The following is a 12,724-nucleotide window of genomic DNA, read 5'->3' as shown; positions in this document are numbered from 1 at the left end:
AGATTTTGTTTCGACTATGGCAGACCAACACGGCTACCTACCTGTAACCACCTCATAGATGTTAGAGTAGCCTTTCTCAATCTTGGATCTCCAGATGTTGTTGGACTACAACTCCCATCACCCCTAAGAAGCAGGACCAGTGGTCAGGGAAGATGAGAGTTGTACTTCAACAACATCTGGGGATCCAAGGTTGAGAAAGGCTGCGTTACTTGGCAATGAAGAAGCGAATCTTTAGCAGTGGAAAGCTATCAGAAGATATGGAAGGAAATGTTATTCTTAAACTTCACAGCTTTGTGGAAAGTCAATCAATAAGGGATATCTTGAATTTTGCTAGTTTACTCAACCCAAGGACACATGCACATGCACTACTTATTTAATATTATGTGGATGTGATTCAAAATCCACCTAAGGCTACTCTACAGCAGCTGGTTAAGGTCACAAGTCTTGTATGCCTCACACAAAGGAGCAACATCATTTAGTACTACCAGCCAACTACTTTATAATGAGTCGTGGGTGGTCCACTTGCCCATAACTGACCCTCAAATTGGGTGGAGAATTCTGGATCCTGAGATCTGATCATGGAACTTTCAGCATCATGTCTATTTTGGTCCTTAGTGCAGCTTGCAAGAAATCCATGATTATTATATTGAATCACTACTAGAATTCAGCCCCATGCGTTTTGCTCAGGAACCTCTAGAAAGGCGAACCACTAGTGCAACCAACCAGTTATTACATTATTAACTGCAAGCAGAAGCAGAGGAGCACTTCAGAAAGGGGACTCCCCCCCCCCAGAAGTTAGGGATTCTATTTGCCTTCAAATTGTTTCTGAGTATCAAACCAGTGTGGCAGCGATTGACAAAAGTCTAAGCTGCACTTCTAAAGGCAGTGACACTGGTGAGGTTGAACAGAGCAGCCTTTGCCAACCTGGTGCCCTCCAGATGCTTTGGACTACAACTCCCATCAGTCCCAGCCAGCCCTGCTGCTGTAGTAATCTGAAACATTTGGAGGTGAAAGGTGACACAAAGGTTTGACAGAAGTTCTCAGGACACACATGTACAGTGGTACCTTGGGTTAAGAACTTAATTCGTTCTGGAGGTCCGTTCTTAACCTGAAACTGTTCTTAACCTGAGGTATCACTTTAGCTAATGGGGCCTCCCACTGCCGCCGCACGATTTCTGTTCTCATCCTGAAGCAAAGTTCTTAACCCGAGGTACTATTTCTGGGTTAGTGGAGTCTGTAACCTGAAGCGTCTGTAACCCAAGGTACCACTGTACTGAACACAGGCCAGAACTTCACATTACTAGCCACCTCACATATGCAGACACCTCAGGGCCACTTTCTCCTTGCAACTCTATCCCCACCCATTAGCACCATGGGGTTCTGACATCTATCTTCAAAGGAAACAAAGTCTGGAAGTGGGGGAAGGGTTAAGTTCCTAAATGCTGCTTCTTCATTGCAAACTGCCTCCTCCTCCTCCTCCTCCTGACACCACTCTGCAGCAAAGGTGCTGCAACCTGGTTTTGCATGCCCAAGTCAAATAGCTCCAGTCTACTCTCCATTCCACTCCCCTGCCCCAGCCCCTACTGGAGAAATAGTCAGAGAGCAGAAGGAGATGCCATGGAACTTTTAAGCTAGCTGAAAAATAAGCCTTCCATTACCTGCAGGGTCCTGCGCTTGTTGTCCTCTGTGTGTATCCAGGCCCGTAGTGTCAGTTCTGTGATGAATATCTGAGCAGCCTTGGCAAACAGAACAGGCGCCTCTGCACTGATCATCTAATAAGGAAAGGGTGCATTTACTCTGACTATAGAAAAACATAACTAGATGCTAAAGTCTGTCCCCACACACCCTTAAGTCTTGCTGCTTGGACTCCAGAAAGAGGACTTCCCCATGTACAGGAAAGAGATGTCAAATCATTTTTGTATTATCACATTTGTATCATGCTCTACTCAAAGTGGCACATGAGGGTGACATGTAAAAGCACCTCATGGCCTCTTCAACCCAAGTTGATGCAAGGTTTCAAGGCCAGCAATGTCACAGACAGTGGTAATATATCTACAGAAGAAGGGGTAGTTAGGTCTCTGTGTTCTTGACTCTAGTGCGGCGGGGAGGGTGTACTTGTGGTGGTCACCCTTGTAGTTTAAGAGCGGATATGACAATTTCCCAAGTCATCTGCAGAGCAGACAAACTTCCTCTCTCACACAGGAAATGTCTCCTTTCACACTGTCAGCCTCAGTGCAACCCTCACCACTTCCAGATACAGTAAAAATAAAACTGTCAGTCAAAGAAATATTAGCCAATCATGAGTTTTACTCAATTAAAATTGCTTATAAATAAAACGTTCTGAAGTAAAAAAAAAATACCCTGTTTAAGACACAAACACAACTATCGGTACATGCACAATGCCAGAAGAGGCATTTCATCTTCGGTTTATTGGACCTCATTTAGCTAATACTGGGTCTACAGGCAGGGGTTCAGAACTTTCATAGCCTCTCCTGATCCAAAAGACCAGGAGAAAGAGAGGTGCGTATTATCTGCATACTGATGACACTGCAAATCCCCAGATGACCTCAACCACCAGTTTCATATAGGTGTGAAAAAGCAAGGACAAGGAGGACAAGCTCAAATGCCTTGGGGTCAAGCAGAAATCCCCCAGTGCTATGTTCTGAAATTAATCCTGCAGATACAAGTGGACCCACCAAAATCACTGCATCTCCCAGCCAACAGAACCAATCCAGCAAGATAACCATAGTAAATGGTATTAGAAGGTATTGAGAGATCAAGAACTAAGCAGGAGTAATGGCTCTTTCCTGACAGAGGTCATATATCAGGGTGGCCAAGGTTGCCTCTTTGCCAAACCCTGGCCTTAATCTGGACTGAAATGGGTCTGGATAATCCAGAATATCCAATAGTGCCTGGAGTTGAGTTTGTTACCAATTTGGGAAGAGGTATTCAACAGGGATGTGTTTTTTTATATTAAATATGCTCAGAACAAATTTATTGACTTGCAAATGTCAAAATTCAACATTTTTGACAGGAATTTTACCTTTACATCTTCATCTAGTTTCATGATCTTCTTTATGCGTGCCAATGGAAGTTCCTGAACTCTGAAATCTTTCTGCAGAGATCAACAGAAAAGAAGAGACTTTGTATCACTCTGGTACACACAATTCAGTATAGAAAAGGACATTCAAAGGCATCTACTAAAAAAACCCAAAACCTAACACAAGCTGGTTTACAAACATATTGTACAGGAGATTGTCTATTTTTCCTTTAGGCACCCTTTTTCGACCTGGGGTCCTCCAGATGTTTTGGGCTACTAGTGTATTGGCTGGGGCTGATGGGAGTTGCAGTCTAAAACATCTGGAGGGCACCAGGTTGAAAAGGTTGCTCTGCGGGATGACAAATGTGGTCACCTAACATTTGGATCTGCTCCTGCTCCCCTTCATTAGAGTACCATTGATATGGTTATGCAAGTGACCCACAGATCTGAAAAGGACAGTTTGGCTTCTGTAATATAATCAAAATCTCCACAGGGATTGTCAGGAAAGGCACCTGACAATTACCCAATTCAAAAAAGCAAAAACAAAACACGCTTAGCAGCAGCGAAGTAAACTCTTAGTTGTCCTAAAAATGAATCCTGCTCTAATAAATTAGGTTCTGTACTCTCCCCACCCCCAAGGTCAGAGTGGACAGGCATTTCTAAAGTTCAAGCGAAAATTTCTATAGCTTCAGGGTCACTATAAAAGTACAAAAGAGATTCTGATTTATCTTCCAGCTTTTGTGACTGCTAACGAAGAGATGTTTCTAAGCAGAACCTCACCAGTAGATCTGAACAACCATCGGGATTAATATGGGGGGCACTCCCAGTTATGCAGGGTCCAGGGTGCAATATGATCTTTAAAGATCCAACACCAGCCCTCTGAAGTGGGCCTAGAATCTAAAAGGTCAGTACAGCTGCCACTGTATGCAGTATAGACACCCATGATTCTGCACCTTTCACAAGTGATGGTTTTCACACCCATTGAAACGTCAAGATCATTTGAGAAGACCAGCCATCAAGTAAGCAGTCTGTGAAAAGAACTGAGTGGCAGGAGAACTCTTGACCTGGATGGACATTTATCTGCACTGTTCATGGATTCAACTGTCAACCCTTGTGTGCACAAACAAAGCAAACATTGGTTCCAGAGAGAGTGAGAGAGTAGCTCACAGATGCTTAGATCATGCACATTGGTACCATCAGCATACAGGTGACACTGCATGCTCAGGAAGATCTTGCCCAGCAGCTTCTTACAGATGTTGAAATTACAGAGGTGACAATGTGAAACTTTGAAGAACTCAGCCTATTGGTAGCCGTGATGTACAACAGGCTGCATTCTGAGAGAAATTAGCACAGTAGTATGCTAGCTGCATGAGAATTATGTTGGCCTACTTCAGCAGGTTGTTAAAGGATGACCAAAATAATATGGGAAACACTTGGAAAAGTGCATTGCAAAAACTTTGTGTTACCATAATCTCCACTGTCTCCTACAAATAATGGAATTAACACCATGTCAAATACAGCCAAGACGTTTAGGACAGTGGTTGCCCAAATGTATTTCAAGAAACACCAGGATTCCTTGGAACATCAACAACCATTCTTCAGTTAAATCAGGAATGGCAGGCGTGTTTCTCTAAATACAGTTGTTTCCCTGCAACACAAGGTGTGCCCCAGGATAGAGTGCTCAGCTGATGTGAGGGTCAACATGCTATGTGAAGTTATGGATGCCTCAGAAGCCTCTGCAACTTGCAGGCTAATGTGAAGGGTTTTTTCCACAGGCAAGTCAATGTATAAGTAGTCTCCTTAAGCTAGAAAAATTTGGGAGAAAGGAAGGAAGGAAAAGATTTTCTTCTACTGATCTCTCAAGAGGGATACCATCAGTAAGAGTTGTATCCAACTCAATTTGACTCGGTAGTCACACTGAAATTAAAGGACTGAACACTGTCATTTTCATTTATTTCAATGGGTCTACTCTGAGCAGGACTAGCATGAAATACAAACCAATGCCTCTGTCGCATATGACTGAATTGGGACTTGGGCCCATTAATTTCATTAGATACATACAGCTCAACAACAGACACTGAGGTCACATCAAACAGCAGCAGAATCTGAACATTTTGTACACCTGCCAATTGCATAGTACAGGCAAATCAGGACCTCTATTTGCATAGAGGAACATTTAGTGGATTGGCTGTACAAGACGTAATTTCAGCAATGATTATAAACAGAGTAGAGTATAGCCAGAGAGGGCTTTTTTGTAATTATCTTTCTTCCACAGTCCCTATTAAAATTTCCACTCAGGCAAAAGGGTTACAGCTTGACATTCAATGTTTTGTTCATTCACAGTGTAATAAATTGAATCACATGACCAGAGTACTAAAAAAAACAACACACACACACCAAAAAACTGCCCCTTTTTGGGAAGCTGCAGAAGACTTTTTACCACTGAGCTGAAATCTCAGACTTGCAGCTCCTACATGTCAGAGCTATGTTTACTAAAGGATCATAATTATTTCTTATTTTTATGCATCAGTATCTTTTGACTGACCTCCAAAAAGGCAGCTCTAAGTATCAGATCCAAATGGGAAATTTATCTTTAGGCTGCTGGTTCCAATGTGGGCTCTAGGGTTTATTTACAATTATATCAGACTCTAATACTGATTAATCTCTAAGGTAAATTCTTCAACAAACAGGTCCAAACTTCTTCATCAATTTGCTGATTTAAAAAGAAGTGGTAGAAAGGTCTAAAATGTATTGTACTCCTGACTGGGAATCAAAGTATAGTTTTTACTTATCAGATTTGTAGGATGCATGGTAACTAACCATTCAAATTTAGATTTTTCTCAGAGATGTGTATGTTGTTGCAATTGATTATTTATAACGTGTCTTAATTTAAAATATTCAAAAAATGGATAATTATATCCAATTTTTCTAACATGGTGGCGATGCAGGTCTCTAAAGGGGTCTCATTCATCTGTGAATCAACTATGTTACAAGTTTAGTTCCTACACAAATTCATAAAAGGCACTGGACCTCAAGCCAATGAGCCATATGAAAACCTTTCTGAATGCAAGAGTCCTGTTTGGTCTATCCACTGCAGCAGAAAAGCCCTTCAGATTGTGCCCTCCTAACTGGTATTCAGAGGCTCAATGCCTCTCACCTTGGCGATTTCATTTGGCCAATGAAAACCTAAAAAACCTAACCTCTGCAAAGTTGTCTACTCCTCTTTTCCAAGATTCCTCTGAACATACACCACACCACTGACCTTCTATTAGAGAGATGTGATTTGTGAGGGCATGAGCCCCGTGTATTTTCAGTGATCCCACACATATTGTGAAGCAGCTTCCCAAGAGAGACCTCTTCATTACTTGAAGTCCTCCAGAAAGCATTTGTACATGCTTTTACCATCTGATTTTAACAGGCTGATTTATTCCGGCATTTAAGCCTATGTGTTAACACATTTAGTATTTATTGTAGCTAAAAATGACTTAACATTTAGTTCTATGTATTTTCCTCATTTCAAATTTGCCACCTTGAGCTTTATTTTCTTAATGCTCAATAAATTACGAACAGAAATAAATAAAATGTAAGAAAATCACATTTGCTAGCTAAAGATATGAATGTCTATGCTTAGTCTGGGTGGCGATCAGGTGACAACTCCACTTAGGTGAGACCTCTACAACAGGCACGATTACATCTGTGGGACTGCAGGTTGCATGAAGGAATGGTGAATGATACCTGCTATCCACCTCAGCTGCACAACCCTACCCACCCACAAAGGCAAACAATACGTTTCCTCACCTGAACATATGTGTCTCTTGTAGTTCTATGGGTAAGCATGGGGCTATGTTCTGTTACTGGACACACACAAAACACTGCATTTCTTTGTGTTCCACTCAATAAGAGAACTGAGCAAATCATATTCCCGGAAAGGCAAATATTATAGACTTGCCCCTACACAGAATCCATCTCTACAGATGTGCTCCCTTGTAGAATCTTCTCTGTACTGCAAAGCTTCGCAAAAAGGCAGCACAGGAAGCAATTCTCTCTTGCAAAAGGGATGCTGCATGGAAGATGGAGCAAACTTGTTTTCTCCTGCTCCAGAGGGTAGGACCCAAACCAATGGCTTCAAGTCACAGGAAAGGAGGTTCTGACTAAACATCAGGAAGAATTTTCTGAAATTAAGAGCTGTCTGACAGTGGAACAGACTCCCTTAGAGATGGTAGCTGCCAGTGTGGTGTAGTGGGTAAGAGCGGTAGACTCGTAATCTGGGGAACCGGGTTCGCGTCTCCGCTCCTCCACATGCTGCTGCTGGGTGACCTTGGGCTAGTCACACTTCTCTGAAGTCTCTCAGCCCCACCCACCTCACAGGGTGTCTGTTGTGGGGGAGGAGGGGAAAGGAGATTGTTAGCCGCTTTGAGACTCCTTCGGGTAGTGTAAAGCGGGATATCAAATCCAAACTCCTCCTCCTCCATGAGACATTCTTAAGCAGAGGTTGGATGACCATCTGTCATGGATGCTTAGTTGACATTCTTGCATTGCAGGGGGCTGGACTAGATTACCTTTGGAATCTCTTCTAACTCTACAGTTCTATGGCCCCCTGCTTGTATTGTTGAGTTTATTGGAGGTAAGAAGGCCACAGTTACAAAAAAAATTCAGAAATTCAATCTTTTCCCACCCACCCCATTGAGAAGGCAGCATAATAATCAGCAATCCCTTGTAAATTAAACTAATCTGGTGGACAATAACTCCTCCTCAATAATGACGCAAATATCACCTGAAAGTTCTGGGTTTTTAAAAATGGAATAACTTACCACTGTAAGATTTCGAATCTCCTCCATGACCCGAGGCCAAAAAGACTGAAGGCATTGCTGGGCATCACTGTTGCCTCCTGAGCCAAAGCCCCCATCTGTGGACATTTTGGAAGCTAGAAAGAAATTAAGAGACATGTTAGAAGCAGAACTGTCTTGAGGAGCTGCAGAGTTCACATCTAAAAGGTCCTCAGATGGCTTTGGGACATGAAGAGCAAATGCACAGCCTTCAGTGTTATCCAATAATCTGGGGTGCTTCCCACAATTCTCCTTCCTTACCAAAATTTTCTTAAGAATCTTGAGACTTCTCCACAGATTCTATTCTTATACACAGTACCTTTCAGAAAGATCTTACATCTTGCATTTGTGACCAAGCAGTGTACTTTAGGGAGTTTATTAACTCATATGATTCTTCTGATTCCTTCAGATTAGGAATGGTTGTTCTGACTGGGGCTGATGGGAGTTTTAGTTAGCAGTATCTGAAGGGCTGGAGAAGGCTACATTAGAGCTTTCTCTGCCATAGCACCTACACTGTAAAACAGTCTCCCCAAAAGCCTACATTCCACTATTTTAATTCAGATATTTTTGTTCACCAAGGCTGGTACTCATACACATGTATTAAATTCTACTGAGCCCTGTGGGTCTTTTGTCAGAGCAAATATGGCAGAAAAATAACTAGATTGTTTGGCATTTAAGTTAACATTTCTTGGCTTGCATACACTTGCTTTTTCAATGTTGTTGTCGATTTAACATTTTTGATGGTAAATTTACTGCTTTGAATGATGCTTTTTGAAAAAGTTTATAAATGATATATATGAACTACAGATCACCTTGGCTTAGGTCTGGTTGGGAAGAAAAAGTTTCCAATTCATTGATGACCTTGAGAAATATTGCCTTAAGTATATTTTGATAGCACAATGGCTACAGAAACAGAAGACATTCCTAAATGTAAAATGAGAATACGATTCACATTCTAGCTAGGAAACAAGTGTTCCCTAGCACTATCCCTTCAAAGGCCTTTAACAATATGGATGCAAAGAGGTGGCACATTTCTCCTAACTTCCTAAGGGCTGCTATCAGGCACAGAATTCTTTGGAATGGCAGTCTGGTAGGAACTTGAAGCTCCATTACTGTAAGTACTTTCTCACCTCAACAGTTATGTCAGAAAGGAAGAAGAAGAAGAAAACAACAATTAAAAGGGGAAAATAGAGAAATCAGCACTTTTTCAGAACAAATTGAGACCCAGCCTCACAGCCGCTAGGCAGAGCCGAACAGTGAGACTCAAGAGCCCTCCTGAGAAGCCAGTCTTCAGCTGGCCTTGCCTCCTGTTTAGATGTAAGAGAATATCTCAAAGGATAAGATCTCTCTCTCTTGCCTTCACATGAGAAGCGATAAGAAACTCCAGGAGGAGATTTTACTGTATACTAGTTTTTTACAGGGGACAAAAGCCTGGATTGGCCAGAGAAAAATTAAGTTTGTAAGTAAGAAAATTTAAGAATAGTCAGAAGATAATTCCACAGCTGGTTTTTTTGAAATGACCATGTTAAATATACCTTCCTAAGTTTGCATAGAGGGGAGAGGAAAACCAGAGATTGTTTTTATTCAGACTTTTAAAGAAAGCAATCTTTCTGCACAGTGCCGTAATGGGAATTGGCTGGAGGCCAGGAACAATTCTAGCATAAGTGGGTACGATTCCCACTGACTTATGATCTATTGTGTGTGGTGGGGTTTATTTTGGACTTTTACTCAGGCCAAGAAAGGGAAGAGTGCTCCACTCCCCAAAGAATGTTGAGAATGGACCTTGGCTTATGCTATGGACCTTGGCTTATGCTATGTAAAGCAACAACCTATTGCTTAAAAAAATAGTAACCACAGTGCTAAATAATTCTATTGTCAAAAATTATTAGTACTTAAGTTTGCAGATACAACTCCATGAAGAACAATGAATTCTGCTGGTATAAAAGAAAAGGAAAAAACAGAGGTTAGCTAGGACTGGTTAAGTTTTCTAAGACTGGATTTTGATGAATACTCCCTAATGGCACAGCATCTGCAATATCTTGAGAAAATAAAAGATCGTTTGCAGCTTCTTTAGAATATGCTTATTTAAATGTAATCAATCCACTCAAATATGCAATTAGTTGACAACCCTAATAAGTTATGCTGCCACATGTATGCAATTTCCATAATATATACCAAATAGATAATTCATGTGGAGCTGAAAAGACCAAGGCAATATGCAGCCTGATCCCGGGCAACAAAAGCAGGGCAAACCCCCACCAGCTGTGCGCACATTGTTTACTGATGCAATCTATATCACAGCAGGCCAGAGCAAGCTTGCAACAGAAAAGCACCTGCAGAGCAAACAGGTCCAAATGACAAGGCCACACCACCCAACATCTCATCTCATCTCACTGCAGAATCTAATTACCCTGTTTCCCCTATTTTAAGACATACAGTGGTATCTCGACTTACAAACGACTTGACAACCGAATTTTTCAACTTACGAGTGGGGCAAATGGCCGCACGCTTATGAATTTCTCGACATCTGAACAGAAACCGCGGCAGTTTTAGATACGGGTTTTTCAACTTACGAATTTTTAGATGGGGTTGCTTTGACTTACGAATTTTTCCGTTTCCAATGCATTCCTATGGGAAATCAATGGCACTTTTCGACTTACGAATTTTCTGACCTACGAAGGCGCCTTTGGAATGGATTAAATTCGTAAGTCGAGGCACCACTGTAGTCATAAAATAAGCCATAGCAGGATTTTTAAGTATTCAAGGAATATAAGCCACACCCCGAAAATAAGACATAGTGATAGGCGCAGCAGCAATGCCGGCTGCGGCAGGAGGAAAGAAATAAGACACCCCCTGAAAATAAGCCATAGTGTTTTGGGTTTTTTTGAGGAAAAATAAATAAAAGACGGTGTCTTATTTTCGGAGAAACACAGTAGGCCTCTGAGGAAGGGAAATAACTTAATGCATAGTCATATATGGTGGTGTAGATTGTGTTCCGACCCCAGCGGGCCACTTTGTGTATTCTGTCCCACCCTGAGGGATCCAAAAGACACTTCTGCATAGTGGTGGTACATGATGCAGGGCATGACACTTGCATTGTGTTTTAATGAGCAGTCAACCTGCTCATGCAAGATACAAGTACTTCCATACCAGTGCAAACACCTTGTCCTTGAGGTGGGGGAAGAAACCTTCAGGAATCATATAGACCAGGGGTAGACAAACTAAGGCCCGGGGGCCGGATGCGGCCCAATCGCCTTCTAAATCTGGCCCACGGACGGTCCGGGAATCAGCGTGTTTTTACATGAGTAGAATGTATCCTTCTATTTAAAATGCATCTCTGGGTTATTTGTGGGTCCTGCCTGGTGTTTTTACATGAGTAGAATGTGTGCTTTTATTTAAAATGCATCTGTGGGTTATTAGCGGGGCATAGGAATTTGTTCATTCCCCACCCCACCCCCCAAAAATATAGTCCGGGCCACCACATGGTCTGAGGGACGGTGGACCAGCCCACAGCTGAAAAAGGTTGTTGACCCCGATATAGACGATGACCCAAAATACACCTTCCAAAATTAATTTTAGACCATCTTTAAGTTGGCATAATAGTTCTATTATGTTCCTGCGCTGTCCATGGGAGATTGTTCCAGAATTTCACATCAGATTTCCATCAGACATTTATATTTTATTTTCTAGCCTTTTATGTAGAATCATAGAATCATAGAGTTGGAAGAGACCACAAGGGCCATCCAGTCCAACCCCCTGCCAAGCAGGAAACACCATCAAAGCATTCTTGACATATGCCTGTCAAGCCTCTGCTTAAAGACCTCCAAAGAAGGAGACTCCACCACACTCCTTGGCAGCAAATTCCACTGTCGAACAACTCTTACTGTCAGGAAGTTCTTCCTAATGTTTAGGTGGAAGCTTCTTTCTTGTAGTTTGAATCCATTGCTCCGTGTCCGCGTCTCTGGAGCAGCTGAAAACAACCTTTCACCCTCCTCTATATGACATCATTTTATATATTTGAACATGGCTATCATATCACCCCTTAACCTTCTCTTCTCCAGGCTAAACAGGCCCAGCTCCCTAAGCCGTTCCTCATAAGGCATTGTTTACAAGCCTTTGACCATTTTGGTTGCCCTCTTCTGGACACATTCCAGCTTGTCAGTATCCTTCTTGAACTGTGGTGCCCAGAACCGGACACAGTACTCCAGGTGAGGTCTGACCAGAGCAGAATACAGTGGTATTATTACTTTCCTTGATCTAGACGCTATACTCCTATTGATGCAGCCCAGAATTGCATTGGCTTTTTAAGCTGCTGCATCACACTGTTGACTCATGTCAAGTTTGTGGTCTACCAGTACTCCTAGATCCTTTTCACATGTACTGCTCTCAAGCCAGGTGTCACCCATCCTGTATTTGTGCCTTTCATTTTTTTTTGTAAAGCAAGGGCTTATCTGGAATTCTCAAACAGAAGAACAAGAATGATGACCAAGTTTCCCAGAAAGCTTGCCCACCACTACCAGTTCCCCCAGTAAAATTAAACGGCATGGTATTTTACAGCACACACAGTTTTTGTGGGATGATGGCAAGAAATCATGGCTCAGTATCCCAGGTGAACTGAGAACATCTCAGGATATTGTCCCAGCCCCAGAATGCCCAGCAACACAGAGGGGTCCTCAGCAAATAAGCTAATATGTGAAAGCGTTCTAAAGGAGAGAAAAAAGGGTTAAGAGACTGTTCCTTGACAAGAGCATACACACACTTGGATAAAATTTACTACGGGGTTTATATCTCTTTTAACTACAGTCCATTAACACTGTTTGCCTTCAGATGCTTAGATATGTTTAAGAACATCAGCAAT

The 12,724-nt window shown here is 42.0% G+C and overlaps 1 protein-coding gene across 1 annotated transcript in view; it reads right to left on the bottom strand.

The window, feature by feature from the left end:
- The window catches only part of NFYC (nuclear transcription factor Y subunit gamma), a 52,988-nt gene that overhangs the window by 15,527 nt on the left and 24,737 nt on the right, over positions 1–12,724 (bottom strand). The window contains exons 2-4 of the mRNA XM_035121203.2: positions 7,852–7,964; positions 3,044–3,115; positions 1,659–1,772 (exon numbers count right to left, since the gene is read on the bottom strand). Of these exons, the coding sequence (XP_034977094.1) occupies positions 1,659–1,772; positions 3,044–3,115; positions 7,852–7,956 (291 nt within the window). The 5' untranslated portion in view covers positions 7,957–7,964. The remainder of the gene's footprint in view (positions 1–1,658; positions 1,773–3,043; positions 3,116–7,851; positions 7,965–12,724) is intronic.

Source organism: Zootoca vivipara, chromosome 6, assembly GCF_963506605.1.
Source record: "Zootoca vivipara chromosome 6, rZooViv1.1, whole genome shotgun sequence".
NCBI lineage: Eukaryota > Metazoa > Chordata > Lepidosauria > Squamata > Lacertidae > Zootoca > Zootoca vivipara.
This window is presented reverse-complemented; position numbering and strand designations above follow the sequence as displayed.